General features: G+C 44.8%; 1 protein-coding gene across 1 annotated transcript in view; it reads left to right on the top strand.

Moving 5' to 3' along the window:
* Positions 1–4,193: 4,193 nt before the first annotated feature.
* LOC115468078 overlaps positions 4,194–19,736 on the top strand; it is a 36,713-nt gene continuing 21,170 nt past the window's right edge. The window contains exons 1-3 of the mRNA XM_030199600.1: positions 4,194–4,238; positions 10,367–10,427; positions 13,069–13,237. Of these exons, the coding sequence (XP_030055460.1) occupies positions 10,386–10,427; positions 13,069–13,237 (211 nt within the window). The 5' untranslated portion in view covers positions 4,194–4,238; positions 10,367–10,385. The remainder of the gene's footprint in view (positions 4,239–10,366; positions 10,428–13,068; positions 13,238–19,736) is intronic.

Here is a 19,736-nt window from a genome sequence, read left to right on the forward strand (position 1 = left end):
AGAACTTAAAGCAGGGAACCAGTTACATGAAATCCCCTCACATTTCCAATGATCCATGTTGCCACCAAAAAAAGCAGGATTTTGCCCAGCAGGCCTTGGGAGGGGGGGGGGGGAACTATGGAAGGGTAGGGGTAAGACTTTTGGTGACTGGAGGTGTTTGGGATTAGGCAGAGGGGTATTTGGAGAGGGGAAGCTTTGGTGATTGGGGTATCTTCGTGGCAGAGAGGATGTAATTGGGGAGTCTTTTGAGAAGGGGCATTGGGCAGGGAGGATGTGTTTGGGTGGCACTGGGAGGGTAGATATGTGTAGGAGGGACAACGAGAAGGGTGATGTGCCAGGGAGGAATGGGAGTAGTTGCTGAATTTATGCTGACCCTGTTAAGAAGCACCTAGAATCATCAAGGCACAGGTTAGTACCAAAGCTTCCCAGTACTATGAATAGTGCAGCTTGTGTGGTTGATCGTTAGCCATGTCAGTGACTAACCTGCAGGAGTGAGCTACCACAGGTTAGTTACTCTCGTAAGGAAATTAAGATGGGGTACAAGCTTGACTTTTACCACACCTTAATAAATAACCCTATTAAGGGCCCCAGAGAAGACTGAATAACAATTTTTTACCAGTAATTAGCAAAAACTAAATTAAAACACCTAAAAGATAAAAAAAAAACCCCTGTGAAGTAAAGGGTTCAATGAGCACACCCAATCAGCAACACAGTTTCATATCTATTACCTGAATGTACACCATTTCAACAGCCCTAACTGGCAGCCAATGCAGTTCTCTAAGCAATGGAGACATATGATCATACCATACTTCTTACAACTGTAAATCAATCTAGCTGCAGGAGATGAAGTCGAGACCAAGAAATCTGAGACATACCTATATATAATGAGCTACAATAATCCAATTGTGGTACTATAATTGCCTGTACCAATTAGTAAATTGTTCAGAAAAAAAGTGAGCTTCAACTACCCTAAATTGTCTTAATTTCCAGAAAATCTTTCTACTCAAGCTTTTAACCTGGTATTCCATAGTTAGTGTTGAATCAAGAATAAACCCCAATACTCTAGAGAGAACCTCAAATTTTAAGTTTTCACCTGTCTTAAGTGATAAGTTCTGAGGAACATTTTCTAAAGAATTACTGAAATACAGTAACTTAGTTTTAGCAGCATTAAGTTTTAAGAGATTCTTTGATGATCAGAGATTCTCTATCTTTTACTTCAGATGTTAAAAGAACCAGAATAAAGATATCATCAGTATATAAACAAACAAAAAATAAGGATGATTGTATCACAAACCCAGTGAATATATATAAAACAGTATGGGCGAGAGTGGTGATCCCTGAGAAACCCCTTAACTTGGGATCCAGCTTTTTGAAAAGTTACCATTCTTCCCAACCTTGTATTGTCTATTTTTAAGGAACCCTACAAACCAAGTCATAACTGCCCCAGATAATCCTAATTCTTTTTAATTTTTTTAATAAAAGAATATGATCAACTGTGTCAAATGCTCCTTATATTTCAAATTGTAGAAGTACCGATGGGATATTCTGGCTTGACCACTTTTTTATAGAAAATCAGTGGCCCGTAACACCTTTTTGCATTTTCAAAGTTTTCATCCATATAATCTCAGAGCTAGTTTGCCTGTGTCTCAATTTTTGCATGTTAGATGCATTTGTTCAACAGAAATTGAGTTTTTCAAACACTGAAAGGAATTATGAGAGAGAATTTTGGAATGAGGATATCCTAGAAAAGTCATTAAGTAGGCTTATTTACATGCAAAATATGCCAACATGGAAGGGTTGTTATAATATAAACCTTCAAGAAATCATGATGCATTAGTTGCTGTGTTCCCATATATGTGGAATATTAATCAGGTAGTGGGCCTGTTGTTTAAACATTGGCAGTATTATCTTTACACCAATGTTTTAAGGATCCTCCTATTATAGCTTATAAACAGGGTAAGGCATTAGGCGAGATGTTATCATATACGCGGATGGATTATTTTGGGAGTAACATCATAGTGGAAGGCCATAAAAGATGTCAGCATCCCCAATGGTGTGAACAATTGTTGGTAGGTAAAACATTGTCTCATCATTCATGCTAGACACAGTACTGATTCTGATTGTAATTCTGATAATCTTGTTTATTTGATTCATTGTTCTTGTTCTTTAATTTATATTGGATGTTCTAGTCATCCTATTAAAAATCATTTGAATGAACACAAATCAAGGATTAAGAACAATGTTTTAAAGGCCCCTTTACTGACTCATTGGCAGCAGAAACATAATTTGCTGTCAGATATAAAATGGAGAGTAACTGATAAGGTTATGATGGGGTGGGAGGGTGGTGATTCTGATCAATTATTGAATTATACAGAACAGCAATAGATTTTCACGTTATAAACTGTGTGCCCTAATGGGCTTAATCTAGAATTGGATTGGATATCTTTATTGTGACGTGTTGTTCAGTCATTGGTTACAGGTAGTGTTTTACTGATATTTTGATTGGCAATTGTAGGTGGGCTGTCTTTAAATAGTTAGCGTTGCTCATGTCTGATGCCATCTTGTTGATTGAAAAGCTGTTATGGAAGGATAAAAAAATGCTGACATTTGTTGTTATGCTTTCTATAAGTTATGGATATTTCTATGTAGCAGTTTCATATGTTTTGTTGATGTAGTATATTGCATTATGTTGTAGGACCAACCATAAAGCAGAGCGGAACATGGTCCATGTCGGTGGTCTGCATATTGTACTGAATATTTATACAGATGAAGATATTAACGTTTTTAAGAAATATTTGTTAGAGTGCTGAAATTTTGTGCCAAATATTTGAAGTTGTGCTAGCACTGGGATAATTTTGTTATATATGGCTGTGTTTTTCCCCTGCTTGAGATTCACTTCCGTTTTGTTTAATTTGATTCAACAGCCAGGAACATTTTCTTCTGCAATTTCCCACAAACACTCCCTCTGGGGCTTGGTTTCAGATAACATGCAATAATCTTTAATAAAAGACCTCCTAAAATATGAACATTGATCACACCTAAAAGCCATGAACTTTATCCTGCAGGCCTATACATCCTATATACACTTTATGGGACTTTTACAAATGCTAAATCGAGACATCCGCTGTTCTAATGTGGCCGCTAGTGGTAGTTCCATCCCAAGATGCGCCATTTCTGGGGGGAAAAATAAAATCCATGGAAATGGCTTGCATGGCGGTAACCTGGTGGTAGTCGGGCATTGCGTTGCACTGCCCAGTTACCGTCGGATTACCACAGGAGCCCTTATTGCCACATGGTCATGTTTTTCTGGGAGCTTTTTACGCCCTGTGGTAAAAAGGGCCCCAGCGTGCGGGAAAGACAGCTCCCACCACTAGCACAGGGCCCTTTTTCCTCAGCTTGGTAAAAGGACCGCTTTATAAATACTGTAACTATGCACATCATAGATAGAAAACAACATCACAGAAAACAAAAGATCCCCCAAAACATGGAGCAATATCATCAAAATAATCCATTACATACTATAGAATTAGCAGCTCTCGATTTTAAAGAATTTTACAAAAAATATGTATAATATTTAACAATAAAGGTGCTCATCAGTGTGTACATACACACTGATACGCACAGAGTCGCAATTGGCAATCGACTTGTCCAAAATTTTACCTTTGCATCTAATCATCGTTCCTCAAAACCTGAGCAAAGAGTCTGTGGTGTGTCAAAGGAGAAACTGACTGCTGAAGAGCTGCAGACAGGCTCCTGTTGCTCGTCCTGCTCGGTGGTGGATAGCTGGAACAACCTCTCAGTAGAGGCCTTAAGAGTAACAGAATTTGAGGGGGTTTGGAATGAGCTCAGGGGACCTTGAGATATGAACAATGGAAGATAAAACATGGGCAGCAGAGGCAGATTTTGCAGTTCTTGTCTTGCATTAATTTTAATGCTTCTGAATGCAAAGTCACACAGTAGGGAGAAAAGAACATTAAAAATGGTTCAGTTATTTTATTTCCTTTATGTAAATTAACCTTTCTACATCTTTTCTTGTATATACAGTACATGCCATCCATTTATTAACAAAGCATCTGTAGCACTTTAGAAATTATTAGCAATAGTAGTCATAGTAATGGTTAACATTCCTGAAGTAGAAATGCCACACACCGGTCTGTTACACCATCTATAAAAGGCAGCTAATGAAATGACAAGAGAATCAGAGCTCGCCAGAAGAACGTCAGACCTCATTCATACAGGTATGAGCCTGCTGTTATGTTAGCATTCGTGTTTGTTAATAACAGTAGATATAAAATAGGCTTTCTTCCAAATAAGTAGGTTTTAAAAAAATTATTGGCACCTTTTTCTTACTGCTGCTATGATCACCACTGCAGACTAGTCAAGGGTGAAACAGAGCTGGGTTCAATATTCAGCCGGTAGTGCTCAGTGTTTTGCTGGCCGCTGCTGGCATTATACCTGGAAATCCAATGCCAGGCCATGTCCGGGCTCCAGCATTCAATTTCAGGGTTTATGGAGCCAGCTACATCATAGTCAGTTAAGTGTGATATTCAGTACTAAACTGTCTATGGGGCACCGCATAAAGGGGTCCTTTAACTGAGCCGTGGTCAAAGGTGGCCTGTAGTAGTGTGGTTGCGTGTTTTTGGCATGTGCCAGGCCAGTTTTTACCATGTTTGGGGAAAAGGACTTTTTTCAGTAGGCCAGGAAAAGGGCCTGTGGTAAAACTGAAACCAGTGCGTGCCTATTTACGGCATGAGTCCTTAACGCCACCCACTGATCTAGTGGTAAGGGCTCATGCGCTACACGTGCAGTGACAGGCTGGCGTGTGCTAACTACAGATTAATGCCAAAAACGTCGCACGTGGTAGGAAATAAAAAATAATTTGTCCCAGCGGTAAGGGCGAACGCCAAATCCAAAATTACCACCAGGGGGCAAGCTATGCAGTCCTATTTATGCAGTGACCTTGGCCTGTTAAATGCTGAATATCGACACCTAACTAGCTGCTGACTCTGCCCCTGGAATGCCCCCAAAATAGCCAGTTCTGAGTTTGTCGTGAACCAGACATTTCCTGTAGCACTAACCAGTTAAGGAGCCCTTTTACTAAAGGGTTGGCACAGGGCAACGGGTTGTCATGTGCCACCACAGGAACCTGGCAGTAGTTCCCACCCCCAGTGCATGCCATTTCTGGTGCTACAAAAAAAAATGCCATGTGGTAAGTGGTTCGCTTACCACCAGCCATTTCATTCGGACAAAAAAGACAGCCTTTTACCTGCTGCAGTAAAAGTGGGCCTCAGCGTGCATCAAAAACACGTGCTGACGCTAGTGCAGACCCCCTTTAACCAGGGTCGTAGCCAGACTTCGGCAGGAGGGGGGTCCAGAGCCGAAGTGAGGGGGCACATTTTAGCCTTCCCCGGTGCCGCTGACCCCCCCCCCGGCCGCCACTGCCACCACCCCCCGCCCCGTCATTGCCGACACCAACAACTTTGACCCCCCCACCCCCCGCCGACGACCCTCTCAACCCCCCCTACCGCCGCCAACCCGCCGTCGCCGTCTGCTACCTTTGTTGGTGGGGGACCCCAACTACTACTACTACTTATCATTTCTATAGCACTACTAAACGTATGCAGCGCTGTACACTTGAACATGAGGAGACAGTCCCTGCTCGACAGAGCTTACAATCTAATTAGGATAGACAAACAGGACAAACAACAGATAAGGGAATATTAAAGTGAGGATGATAAAATAAGGGTTCTCTGGGAAGGATATGTTTGCATATTAATACCTTTCAAATATATAAACATCTGTATCAAATATTTGAAAGGCATTAATATGCAAACAAATGTTTTAGAAAGGGAGGAGGTAGAACTAGAAAACATGATTTCAGGTTGCTGGGGGGAGGGGGTAACTTAGGAGTAACATCAGGAAATACTTTTACAATGAGAGGGTTGCCAATGCCTGGAATGCCCCCCCCCCCCCCCACACACACACAGAAGGTGGTGCAGACAATAAAGGTAACTGAATTCAAGAATGTGTGGGATAAAACAGTAATTTAACCAGCCAGGAGCCATTTCTGGGCGGTTATATCATTTTGAATATGAACCGCTCTGTATTTTACTAATTTTTATTCCATCAAGCCTCAAAAATATGTGCATTGTTTTAAACAACAACAACAACAAAAAATCTACCTACAGAAAAAGCAGGCATAATTCTCTGTGGTCAGTTTTTAGGGAATAATAATCAAAACTACACTTTTTTTGCTTTGATTATTGGTGTAAATCCTGCAGGTAAATATAAAATACCTGTGGCATTTCTTTTAGCACAGGTAGTCTGATTATCTAATATAATAATTTGCTCCTGCAAAGTTCCAATGTGTCTCACTGCGTTTGTAACCATCTTCTGACGTTACTCTCCCGCAGTAGAAGCCTGCTTGCCTGACGTCAGGAGATGTTATTATTCGAAGCAGGGAGGCGGGAAGCTCCTTCCTCCCTCCCAATTCCAGGGTACCCCTTCCCTCCCAGTTCCAGGGTCGTCGTCCCTCCCTTCCAGTTCCAGGCCCCCTCCCTCCGAATTTTAAAAGTAATCCTGACTTACCTCGTGCGGTAAAAAGCGTGCAGGCTCGGCACTTACTTCAGTTTTCCCTTCTCTGTCTCACAGCTCTGGTCCCGCCCTTGCGGAAACAGGAAAGCTGTGTAGTATATAAAAAAGGCAATATTGTAAATATTACACAAGTCCCTAGAATACCAACACATACCTTATTGGAGGAAACAGAACAAATGGGAGTTTTCTACATAACTACAGAAACTACATAGCTGAATATGTTTATTAAAAATTTGATATACTGTCAGGCTTCATCAGAATACAGTAGTTTATAAATACATTTAAATAATAATTTAAAAAGAAGAAAAAGGAACTCCATATATAGATGAGAGAAAAGACCTACAACATCCATACCAACAAGTTACATACTAAGATAAAATATCATAGCATATCATACATTGCATTATACCATGCAGCATCCCTTAATAAATTCTCCCCTCTTCATCTAGTTAGACATCAAAAGCCTGGTGGGAAAAAAAAAGTTTTTAACATAACCTTCATTTTTAAAAAATATTTGCTCAGCTCCGATAGGTTCAGTTCAGTTCAGTCACATACACTGAACATGGATATTACACAGCCTTAAAACACCAAATTGTACCAGAGGTAAAATTTACAAGTGCCACTTGCTGCTATAATCTGGCAGGCAAAACAGCTGAGATCAAATTAATGCTATATATTTTAAAAAGCAAATCTACATGAACGATCTGGGTCATTTAGGGAGTGGCTGAGCCAGATTCAAAGTCTAGAAGCAGAAGTCACTTAGGGGCAGGGGCATAGCCAGACCTTGACGGGAGGAGGGTACAGAGCCCAAGGTGGGAGGGCACATTTTGGCCCGCCTCCCTGCCACCACCCTCCCGCCACCACCTCTGTCCCCTTGCAGCCGCTACCGCCTCCCTGCTGCCACCCTTCTGCTGCCACTTCTGCCCACCGCCGCCGCTCCCCCTCCCACCGCCACTGCGAAGGTAGCTTGGCTGGCAGGGATCCCCAACCCCCACCAACTAAAGCGTTTGTCCCGTGCTGGTCTCACATTGCCTGGCGCCCTGTTCTGTTTTCAGTCGTTGCGCATGCTGGTTTTAATGAAACTTGAGCATGCACAGCGACTGAAAACAGGACAGGGCACCAGGCAACGTGAGACCAGCGCGGGACAAATGCTTTAGCTGGTGCGAGTTGGGGACCCCTGCCAGCCAAACCTGGGGCCTCAGAGCCCTTGCCACCACCTATTTACTTGGCGGTAAGGGTTCATGTGCTAATCCAGCGGTAATCGGGCAGCATGTGGCAATAGAAGTGTGCTGCCCAATTACTGGCAGGCACGCTTACTCCTCACCCACTGTTCTAGAAAATAATTTGTATTTTCTATCGTGGGAAACGGCGCGTGCTAAAGCCAGAACTACCACATGATGAATGGCCACACCCCACAGTAGTGCTGTTTCACCATGCAGTTGCCCTACTGCACTTTAGTAAAAGGGCCCCTTATTCCAAATACGACTAACAAAACCTTCCAGAGGTACAGCACATGGTTATAGCCTATGGAGCAGAGACTGGTAAATGTCACCTTAAAAAACAAAATTGCTGTACTATTTTAAGGAAATGTAATAATGTGTGTATGCAGCTGAAGTGGAGAGTAGAGGAGTGGCATAGTGGTTAGAGCACCGGTCTTGACATCCAGAGGTGGTCAGTTCAAATGCTGCTGCTCCTTGTGATCTTGGGCAAGTCACTTAACCTTCCATCACCCAGGGGCGTATCTGTGTGGGGCCACGGGGGTCTGGGACCCCACAGATTTCGCCCTGGACCCCCCTACCGCCATCAACTCTCCCCCGCCGAGGTCCGCTTCCTCCTGCCGCTGCCTTTAAAATATTCCTTCAGCTGGCGGGGACCCCAACCCCCGCCAGCTGAGCTAAGGTCTTTTAAGTTCTTCTTTGTCCTCCGTGCTGTTCAAAGCTGCTGAATACAGTTTTGGAGTCTGACATCGCTGCCCGTTGTACGTGCAGCGATGTCAGACTCACAGAAACAGTCTGTGAGTCTGACGTCCTGCACGTACAACGTGGAGCGACGTCAGACTCCGAAACTGGATTCAGCAGCTTTGAACAGCACGGAGGACGAAGAAGAACTTAAAAGACCTCGGCTCGGCTGGCGGGGGTTGGGGTCCCCCGCCAGCTGAAGGAATTTTTTTAAAGGCAGCGGCAGGAGGAAGCGGACCTCGGCTGGCGGGGGTTGGGGTCCCCCGCCAGCAAAGGTAGGTGATGGCGGCAGGGGGGGTTGGCGGCGGCGGGGGGGGGGGGGGGCTATAATGTGCCTCCTCACTCTGGCTCTGGCCCCCCCATCCGAAGTTCAGATATGCCTCTGCCATCACCTCAAGTACAAAATTAGATTGTGAGCCCTCCAGGGACAGGGAAATATTTGGAGGGGCATAATCGAAAGGGATGCCCATGTTTTGCTGAGGACATCCTCGCAAAATGTCCGGCGAAGGGGCAGGGAAACCCGTATTATCGAAACAAGATGGGCATCCATCTTTCGTTTCAATAGTATGGTCGGGGACGCCCAAATCTTGACATTTAGGTCGTCCTTAGAGATGGCCGTTCCTAGGCTTGGTCGTTTCTGATTTTTGTCGATAATGGAAACCAAGGACACCCATCTCAGAAACGACCAAATGCAAGCCCTTTGGTCGTGGGAGGAGCCAGCATTCATAGTGCACTGGTCCCCCTCACATGCCAGGACACCAACCGGGCACCCTAGGGGGCACTGCAGTGGACTTCAGAAATTACTCCCAGGTACATAGCTCCCTTACCTTGTGCACTGAGCCCCCCAAAACCCACTACCCACAACTGTATACCCCTACCATAGCCCTTACAGGTGAAGGGGGCACCTAGATGTGGGTACAGTGAGTTTCTGGTGGCTTTGGAAGGCTCACATTTACCACCATAAGTGTAACAGGTAGGGGGGATGGGCCTGGGTCCGCCTGCCTGAAGTGCACTGCACCCACTAAAACTGCTCCAGGGACCTGCATACTGCTGCGATGGACCTGAGTATGACATTTGAGGCGGGCATAGAGGCTGGTACATAATATTTTTAAAGCTGTTTTTGAGAGTGGGAGGGGGTTAGTGACCACTGGGGGAGTAAGGGGAGGTCATCACCGATTCCCTCTGGTGGTCATCTGGTCAGTTCGGGCACCTTTTTTGTGCCTTGGTCATAAGAAAAACAGGACCAGGTAAAGTCGTCCAAATGCTTGTCAGGTACGCCCTTTTTTTTCCATTATGGGTTGAGGATGCCCATGTGTTAGGCACGCCCAAGTCCCACCTTCACTGAGCCTCCGACACAACCATGGGAACTTTGGTCGTTCCCGCGACAGAAAGCAGTTGGGGACGCCCAAAATCGGCTTTCGATTATGCCGATTTGGGCGACCCTGTGAGGACGCCCATCTTCTAATTTGTGTTGAAAGATGGGCGTCCTTCTCTTTTGAAAATAAGCCTGCCAGGGTACCTGCATATAACTCACCTTGAGCTACTACTGAAAAAGGTGTAAGCAAAATCCAAATAAATAAATAAAGTGAATCAGAATAGTTCTACCTGGAAGGTCACAGGTTCAAGACTGGCTTGTGAATGACTTGAAAAAAAAGTGCTGAGAGATTGTGAGATATCTAACAGATGGGCGGGACATTTTTGGAGGGCAGGAAAAAAAGGTGCTGGGTACCCTGGCCATGGCTAAGTCATTTATTCACATAACTGCAGATAATTATTTAGATAACTAACAATTTGCCTTTCTATTTTCTTTCTAGTAAATCATAAACCTATGGCATGGATTCTTTCCACCAGAAGAGAATGATTCACCAGATGAAGGTGAATTACTCGGTTAATTTCAATAAAATAACACTTTCTGATAGACCAGGAGATTTCGTACAACACAGTATTTCCTCTAATCAGACTAGAACTACCAATTAGCCATGTATTATCTGGACAGGGTGAGCATGCCATAGGCATCACTTTTGGGATGGCACAGACTGGCAAGTGCCACCCCCCAAAAATTGCTTGCCACTCCAGTTTCATAGGGTATGTAGTTCAGCATCACCTACCTACCTATCTTCTCCCTGACGTCCAGCATACCTCTCTCTTTCCCTTGCGCGCACAAGCACCTCCTTTCGATCCCCCCCCCCCACCAACTTGTTCCTGTATCCATCTCGAGACCCTTCCTCCTCCTCCCATCAGTCCTCCAGCCTTCTGTATATAGATGGCACTGCCAGTGATTAAGGCAGAGCACCGCCTGCGATTCTAGAAGCTCAATCTCTAGCTTGTCCCGCTTCTACAGATGTAACTTCCTGTTCCCGCATAGGCAGGCAGAACATGCTACTAGAGAGAACGATTCTGGAGCCAGCCAAAGGTGGAATGAGGGTACGCATGGAGAGATAAGAAATGTCAAATGGACTGGAGACCAGGAAAGAACAGAAGATGGATGGAACTCAGGGGTGGGGGAACCGAGCAAAAGATGGATGGGACTTCGTGGAGTTAGGGGAACAGAGCAGAAGATGACTGGTTCTTGGTGATTTAGTGGAAGAGTGTTGGGGGGGGGGGGGCAGACAGAGAATTATGAATGGGAAAGGTGGATAGGGAATTTTGAGGGGCTAGTGAAGACCTGTCAATTGGTAGGTATGAGTAGGCATACTTTCATGGGTCGGGGAAAGAGTGAGAGTGTGAATTGGGAGGTAAGAGAAAGTGTGGGGAAAGGTTGACATGTAATGTGAATGACCTGGAAGATTATGTAGAGAGGATGAGAGACATTGAAAAGGTATGGGGGTACTGGGAAGGGGTGTGAGGAAGAGGACAGATCTCTGAAGGGGCTGAGTGAGGGCGGAAATGGTGTTAAAAGATAGTGAGAGGCAATAGGAGCTGGGGTAGAGGGTAAGAAATAGAAAAATGGTCTGAAGGCAGAGGGTGGAAGGAGATATTTGAAGGTACATAGTTGGGGGGGGGGACAACAAATAAAAGACATGCTGGGTCTATGCGTGGTGGTGGTGGGGCAGTAGAAATGGTTTGTGCAGTCCCAGGAATAATATTTACAAAGCAAAAGCAAAATCAACATCGCCCATTAACTTGCCAACTTAAAATAATTGTAGTGGCTCAGCTGACCTCAGACTTTGCACTTGACCATTTCAGTCCCTGAAGCAGGCGGATTGTCCACCAAAACACAGGCCTGTGTCAGGTCCTCGTTTTTGGTGTCTTAAGACTTCAGATTTGAATTCTCCCAGCTTGAGAGTCGTGTGTCACCCTCCACTCTGCCTTGATTCATGGGGCACCAGAGAGGGTATGAGAGACAGTGGAGGGTAGGTGAGGGCTGAGAGCATAAGTACAGAGGATGGAAATGGAAGACTAGACAGTGGGTGAAAGATGGGAGGGGAACTAGGAGATTTGGAAAGGAGAGAGACAGAGGGGGCAATGGGAATACTGGAGGGGGGATGAGAGGAAGATGGGAAAAGTCAGCAGATAGTTTCCCCCTTTTCACCTCTCATCTAAGAAAAGGGTGAGAAAAAGAAAGAATTAGGGTAAAATCAAATGGGTGGATATAAACGCAGATAAAAGAAAAGTGAAAAAAAAAGAAGGCAGTGGTAGCAGATGTAGAGAAGGAAAAGAAGACAAGAGGCGAGAGAAGAAATGGAAAGGCCAACCTGGAAAATAATTTAGGAGACCATCACAAAAAGTCGAACAGACTAAAATCAACACAATTAGAAAAATAAAATGCCCAGACAACAAAGGTAGAAAAGAAAAATATTATTTAATATTTTTTAAGTATTGGGATGTGTCTGCTTTGGGAAATGTACAAGAGAAAATGAATTTGTTTCTCTTTTACTAGTATTGCACGACTTATAGAGTCTGGCTTTCATGGACAGAGGAGGAGGGGTGTGTCCATTTCAGTTTTTGTCTACATGGTTTTTATGGTCCTCTAATTTGTATCAAGTGAGGGCAGTGGTGGATTAACAGTGATCTTGGCTCCCAGGCAATAAGGCTCATGGGCCCTTAACCACCTATCGAAGGTGATTAAACAAGATAGAGACTGGGAATAATGGTCCCGTACTGCTGTGGGCTTTTGGACACTGCCCTATTGTTCCAGTGGTCAGTCCAGCCCTGGGTGTAAACCAGCACTGGACCAGCTTGTCAAAATGGCAGAGATGCCTAGTAGAATAAATAATGTTAAATGCAATGAGAGTTGTAAAAAAAATTAAATTAAAAAAAAAGCTCCATTCTGATTCCACAAGTTTCTCTGTCAAGCTCACAGAGCAGACTTCTTTTCTCTTCCTATACTATAAATGGCTCCTCCTTAACACTTTTTCTTTGCAACTGTTGAAAAGACCACAAGTAAAATTTAAACACTAAGAACTCTGTAACAATGCAGGGAGTTTGAAAAATTGCCCTAAAAATGTTTAGAGAAATGACACTGTGCCAACAAAGAATTCTCTGAAAAGTGAAAATACTTTCTGTTCAACCACAGGGCTATCAAGACTTAACATGGTGTCCCTGCTCCAGCAAACGTGTCCAGAGTGCCAGAATCCAGAGAGACGTCACTTATCCAATGCCACCATATATGGAACTCAGACACACTTTTACACAAAGGAAATTGCATGCCAGGGATATGATAGAAGAAAGACATCCTGATAAAGGTAAGATCCTTTTTGACTTCTTAATGAGAGAAACATAGGGGCCTGTATTCAGCAGCACTTATCTGGGCAGGAATGGCTCTCATGTGGATAAGTGCCACTCACCAGGGTCATACCCAGATTTTCAGCAGCATTATCCAGGTAATAGCACTGAAACTCTTGTCTGACTGCTCTGACACTACCAGGTAGTGGCAGGATAATCCAGGGACAGAGTTGGAAGACCTAACTTATGGAAACAGGAAAGGGAGTCCACACCTTCCACAAAGACACAAGCACAGCAAACCAAGGGTGGAGGCAAGAACGAGTCCAAATGACCAGCCCAAACACTAAAGTAAGAGCTTCAAAACAAGTTTATTAGGACCCAACGCGGTCCATGTTTCAGCAATGAAGCCTTCCTCAGGGGCCAAGTAACACAAACAACAACAGCAACACCAAAAAAGTATAGACGTGCTGAAAAAGCACAGGCAGGGTAACGCTGCATCCACGAAATCCAGTCTTTGAGAAACAGCCAAAAGTCCTAACTTACCCAGGTAATGAAACTGACAGAGGCAGGTAGCACTTTATAAATGCTGGTGCCTCATTAAATTGTTTAGTCTATAAGGTGTCCCCTGCCTCTGACAATTTTGTTACACCAGAGTTACACACCTTTCTCTTTTACAGGTTTTACCCAAGTAGATATTTGAGTATAGGTGCGGAATATCGGTGGTACCTGGATAACTTCTGCCAGTCAGTCTATACTCAGATATTCAGCATCGATACTGGGTATAGTCAGGTATAGATTTAAACACCGTGACCAGATTTTAAATCGGAGGGATGGAATCTGTTAGCAGAGAAGAATTACCTGATCCACCCAGTCTGTTCATTTCTACTTGGTCTTGTACCATCACAGGTCTTAGATAGTCTGTAATTTTCTCTCTTTCTCTACCAATAAAGTCTCTTAGTCTAAGCACCAACATTTACACACCCAGTGCACAAATAAATATTTAGAATATTAGCATATATGGGCATAGGTGAACATTTACCCACATGTATGCTGGCATGCTCCCTACATACCATTCTATAAATACACGACTATCTGCATAGCATATATTTGCAAGGGGGACATACACATGGCTGAAGCATGGATGGGACAGAGGCGGGGCTTCCACTTATGCATGGAACTTACAGAATCCTGTAAGTTACACAACCCTGCCTCATTAGGTGCTCACACTAACATCAGCTCTATGGCTGGTATAAGTGCAGGCACCTACATGTTAGGTGCACTGACACCGTGTTATGCTAGTATAATGGAACCTAGGCACTTAGTAGTTTCTGTTATACAATAGGATCCTAACACCTGCCCTGGTGGCACCTTAATACTGGTAGCAGATGAACTTCCATTATGTCCATCCAGCCCTTACTTGAATTATGCCATTATTTTGGTTCCATTTTCTAGCCTGTCTGTTCTAGGCATTCACCCCCCTCTCAGTAAAAAAAGCACTTTCTTACCTCCTTCCCTTGCATGTGATGATCCCTAGTCCTTGAGCTTTACATTCAATGAAAAATGCTTCTTTCTGGTACTTTCATGAAGTCTGATAAATACTTGAATGTCTACATCATATCCTCCTTTTCCCTTCTTTTTTCTATTTATTTATTATTTATTACACAATTTGTAGACCGCTATATCCTATGTCCAAAGCGGTTTACAAATATAACATCCATAAAAATCATATAAAAACAAACAATATCATCATATAAAAAGTAATACAAATAAGAAAATCAATTGCAAATAAAACATCAGCCATCAAAAGCCTGGATAAAAAAAGTAAGTCTGAAGCAGTTCTCTAAACCGTAAATAATTTTCCAACTTCCTTAATTCTACAGGTAGTTCAATCTAAAGCAGAGATCCTTCAGTACAAAAAAATATGTTCTAGAGACTACTGGGTCGATATTCTATGGTCACAGTTGGAATTTTTTTAAACAGTGGCTACGGTGATCAAACGTTATGTAGGTATTCAGTTCCACCAGCTGAACAGTGACCAACGTTAAATATCCAGAACTTATCTGGATAGTGGCAATATCCAGCAGGCCCACCCAGCAGTGCCACAACTCTGATCTGGCTGGTGGTGCTCCCCAAGCCCTAGCAGCTGAAGGCACTTGGCATCTCTCCCTTCCCCTCCCCTGCAGGCATTCTGGCTTCTCTCAGCTCTCCCTGCCCTGCCGTACCTTTTAAGCCCTTCAGTTCTTCATTGGCAGTGAGCAGCAGATTCATACTCATAACTTTCGCCAGCCCTGAATCCTCTCTCTCCCACAATTTCCTGGTCCTGCCTATACAGAAACAGGAAGTTTTGTTAGAAGGAAAGCTTGGAGCCAGCGCAAGTAACGGGTAGGAGTCTGCTGCTTGCTGCTGACAAAGAACTGAAGGGTTTAAAAGGTATGGGGGGAAGAGTTGAGACATGCATGATCACCTACGGGGGAAGGGGGATAGAGATGCTGGGCTGGGAGCAGAGCTATTGTGGGGTCAGGCCCATCAAAATAGTGTGTCTGACTATGCCCCTGCTATCCAGATAACTTGATCACACCAGATGAGTCTAGCTATCTGCCCTTATTTCTTTCTTCATATGATTAAAGTAGAGTTTTCATTTTTCCTAACTTCACGTTTCTTTTTTGAGGAAATGTTTTCATATTATATCAGCATAAGTTCAGCAACTGTTTTCCACCGCTCTGTTATCGAATACTGAATTGTCTGAGCTGCACACAGGGTTCTCTTAAGATATAGTATTGTGGTTGGGAGCTTCATGGAGGGAGGAGCTTGGATCAGACAGTGGGGACTTGATCGGGAGGGTGGGGCCTAGAAGTCATAAGTGGGAGCATCCGGCCATGGCTGGCAGCCTAATGCTCCAGGCCACTAGAATAGCACTGCTTGCGGGGTGGCTCACAAGCAGCATTATTCATTTGCCAAGATAGTCAGCAACCTGCAGGACTATTATATTACAAAGTGATGCACACTGGGAAGAATAATCCGAGTCATAGTTACCTGATGCTAGGGTCCACCTTAGGAGTCAGCACTCAAGAAAAAGATCTAGGTGTCATTGTAGACAATACGCTGAAATCTTCTGCCTAGTTGTGGCGGTGGCCAAAAAAGCAAACAGGATGCTAGGAATTATTAGGAAATGGATGCAAAAGAAGACCAAGAAAATTATACTGCCTCTGTGTCTGCTCCATGGTGTAACCTTACCTTGATTATTGTGTTCAATTCTGGTCACCGTATCTCAAAAAAGATATAGCGGAATTGGAAAAGGTTCAAAGAGCGACCAAAATGATACAGGGGATGGAACTTCTCCTGTATGAGGAAAGGCTAAAGAGGTTAGGGCTCTTCAGCTTGGAAAAGAGATGGCTGAGGGGGGATATGCTTGAGGCTTAAACAATTTCTGAGTGGAGTGGAACAGGTGGAGGTGAATCAGTTTTTCTCTCATTCAAAAAGTACAAAGACCAGGGCAGTGGCGTAGGAAAGGGGTCAGTGAGGCGGTCCGCCCCGGGTGCACGCCGCTGGGGAGGGGGTGTTAGCTCCACTGGGTCCCTGCTCTCTCTGCCCTGGAACAGGTTACTTCCTGTTCCGGGGCAGAGAGAACAGGGAACCAGCGGAGCTGACGCAGCTCCCAGCGACGTGCACTCGGGGCGGAGCGGCCCTCCCTCCCTCCCACTTTCCTATGGCAGTGGTAAGAATGCACTCCGGGGGGGGGGGGGGGTGCACCGTGCTGCACCCGGGGGGGGGGGGGGGGTGCGCAGCAGCGAACCGTCCCGGGTGTCTACGGCACTGGACCACGGGCACTCAACAAAATTGCATGGAAATACTTTTAAAACAAATAGGAGGAAATATTTTTTCACTAATAGAATAGTTAAGCTCTGGAACACGGCGGTTAGTGTATCTAGGTTTTTAAAAGGTTTGGACAAGTTCCTGAAGGTAAAGTCCATAGCCTGCTATTGAGATGGACATGGGGGAAGCCACTGCTTGCCCTGGGATTGGTAGCTTGGAATGATGCTACTAATTGTGTTTCTGCCAGGTACTTGTGACCTGAATTGGCCACCGTGGGAAGCAGGATACTGGGCTGGATGGACCATCAGTCTGTTCTTATGTTATTCTGTAATAATGTGCATAACTTTTAGGACTGCCCACAACCCGCCCATACCCCTCCCATGGTCATGCCCCCTTTTGAGATCTGCGTGGTCAAATTTACATGCATTGCCTTATACAGGGCCATGCCTAGGGTCTCTGGCACCCCCCTGCAGCCTATCAGTTGGTGCCCCCCCTGCAGACTATCAGTTGGCGGCGGCGTTGGCGGCGGCGCCCCCCCTCCCCCCCCCCCCGTGAAAATGATCGCTCACCACTTGCCACACTGACAGGAATTGTCAGCAATATTCTTAGAAAGAAATTGCTATACATTGCAAAATAAGATAGCAGATGTAAATTCTCAAAGTGGACATATTTCAAACACTAAAATGAAAATAAAATGATTTTTTTTCTACCTTTGTTGTCTGGTGACTTTCTTTTTCTGATCATGCTGGCCCAGTATCTGATTCTGCTGCTATCTGTCCTCTTAACTCCGTTTCCAGGGCTTCCTTTCCATTTATTTCTTTCCTTTCCTCCTTTCTTCTTCATTTCTGGTCCTCAGCTTCTGCCTATTTTCTTCATCCATGTGCAGTTTTTCTCCTCTCTTCCTTTTCCCTTATTTCATCTCCTTCATCTCTCTTCCCTCCCCTCTATGTCCAGCAATTTCTCCTCTCTCCCTGAGCCCTGCCCTCCCAATCCATGCCCATCCATGCTCCTCTGTCCCCTGCCCCCTCCATTCATCCTTTTCCAGCAATTCCCCTCTCTCCCTTCCATGACCCCCCCCTCGCATCCATGCTCCTCTCTCTCCCATGTCCCAGCCTGGCCCACCCTCTTCTCCCCCCCCTTCGCATCCATGCCCCCCCCCTTCGCATCCATGCTGTCGTTTCTCCCCTGCCCTCCCGCTCCCATTGTTCAACTGCCCACCCTCTTCTCTCCCCCCAACATCCCTTTTCTTTTTTTTTCTTTTTAAATTTACCTCCGTGGCGGTTCCGGCAGCGCAGCATCAGGGAAGGAGGCGGCGCTCCCGACGTCTAGCCTTCCCTTCGCTGTGCTCTGCTTTCTTCTGACGTGACGTCAGAAGAAGGCGGAACACAGCGAAGGGAAGGCTAGAGACGTCGGGAGCGCCGCCTCCTTCCCTGACGCTGCGCTGCCGGAACAGCCACCACGGAGGTAAATTTAAAAAGAAAAAAAAAGAAATGGGATGTTGCGGGAGGGCGAGCGAGGTGAGCATGGTGCGGCGGCGCCCCCCAGAGGGAAGCGCCCCCCTGCCATGCTTACCTCGCTTACCGGGTTAGCACGGCCCTGGCCTTATACAATATGACTTGCAAACTATGCACATAAATCCCAATGAGTACTGATAATTGCTTAGTAACATCCAATTATCAGCATTGATTGGCTTGTTACCTAATTTGGGGGCCCTTTTACTAAGCAGCAGTAAGCCCACCGCACCGGGAACAGAAACTACTGCCGGGCTACCACAGCAGCTCATCGTTAGTTCCCACCTCCAGCGTGCATAATTTCCGGCACTACAAAACCATTTTCTATTTTTGTAGTGCCTGTATTTACCCAGCGGTCATCAGGCAGTGCCACGTGCTGCCCAATTACCTTCAGGTGATCGCAGGAGCCTTTACCGCCACTTCAATGGGTGATGGTAAGTGCTCCCCTCTGAAATGGCCACACGGTAAGTGGTTCACTTACCGCATGCCATTTCTTAAAAATAAATAAATAAATAAATAAAAGAGCCAGCCTTTTACCCGCTGTGGTAAAAGGGGGACTCGGTGCAGTGTCAAAAACCCGCACTGATGCTAATGCAGGGCCCCTTTTACCGCAGCTTAGTAAAAGGACCCCTAAGTTCCATGCACAAATCAGCTACGTGTGCCGATTTGTGTGCTGAACTCTAGCTGCCATGTATAGAATCTGGGGGATTATGTGGTGATATATGTGTCCACAAGATGCGCAATCACACAAAATGGAAGCATTTCTCAGGCATAGTATGGGCAGAGCACGAGTCAAGTTTAGTGGCTGTCATATTTTGTAAAATATGTAAGTAAGAAGTATATAAACACACATGCCAGCACTGGAGCAGGCGTAAATGTATGCATTGCCATTTGCAGGCAACAGGGGCTGGATCTGGTTGTCTCTATAAACGCACAAAGATGCCTCTGTTGCTTTTATAAAATAATTTAAATTAGGCATCGTTTTGGATTTCTTTCATAAGTGCCCTGTTTTAGAATCCGACCCAAAGTGGATAAGAATAGCTTCTATGTCATTTAAATTAAAAGTAAGAGCAGATCATCATAAATAAACCATTTAGATTAGATTTGCAAACTTTCTGAATTGAAATAAAGTCCATAGGTACTTTTTACCACAGACTTTGATAAATTTTGAAAGAAAAATATCATATGTAGTGCA

Source organism: Microcaecilia unicolor, chromosome 4 (assembly GCF_901765095.1).
Source record: "Microcaecilia unicolor chromosome 4, aMicUni1.1, whole genome shotgun sequence".
Classification (NCBI taxonomy): Eukaryota; Metazoa; Chordata; class Amphibia; order Gymnophiona; family Siphonopidae; genus Microcaecilia; species Microcaecilia unicolor.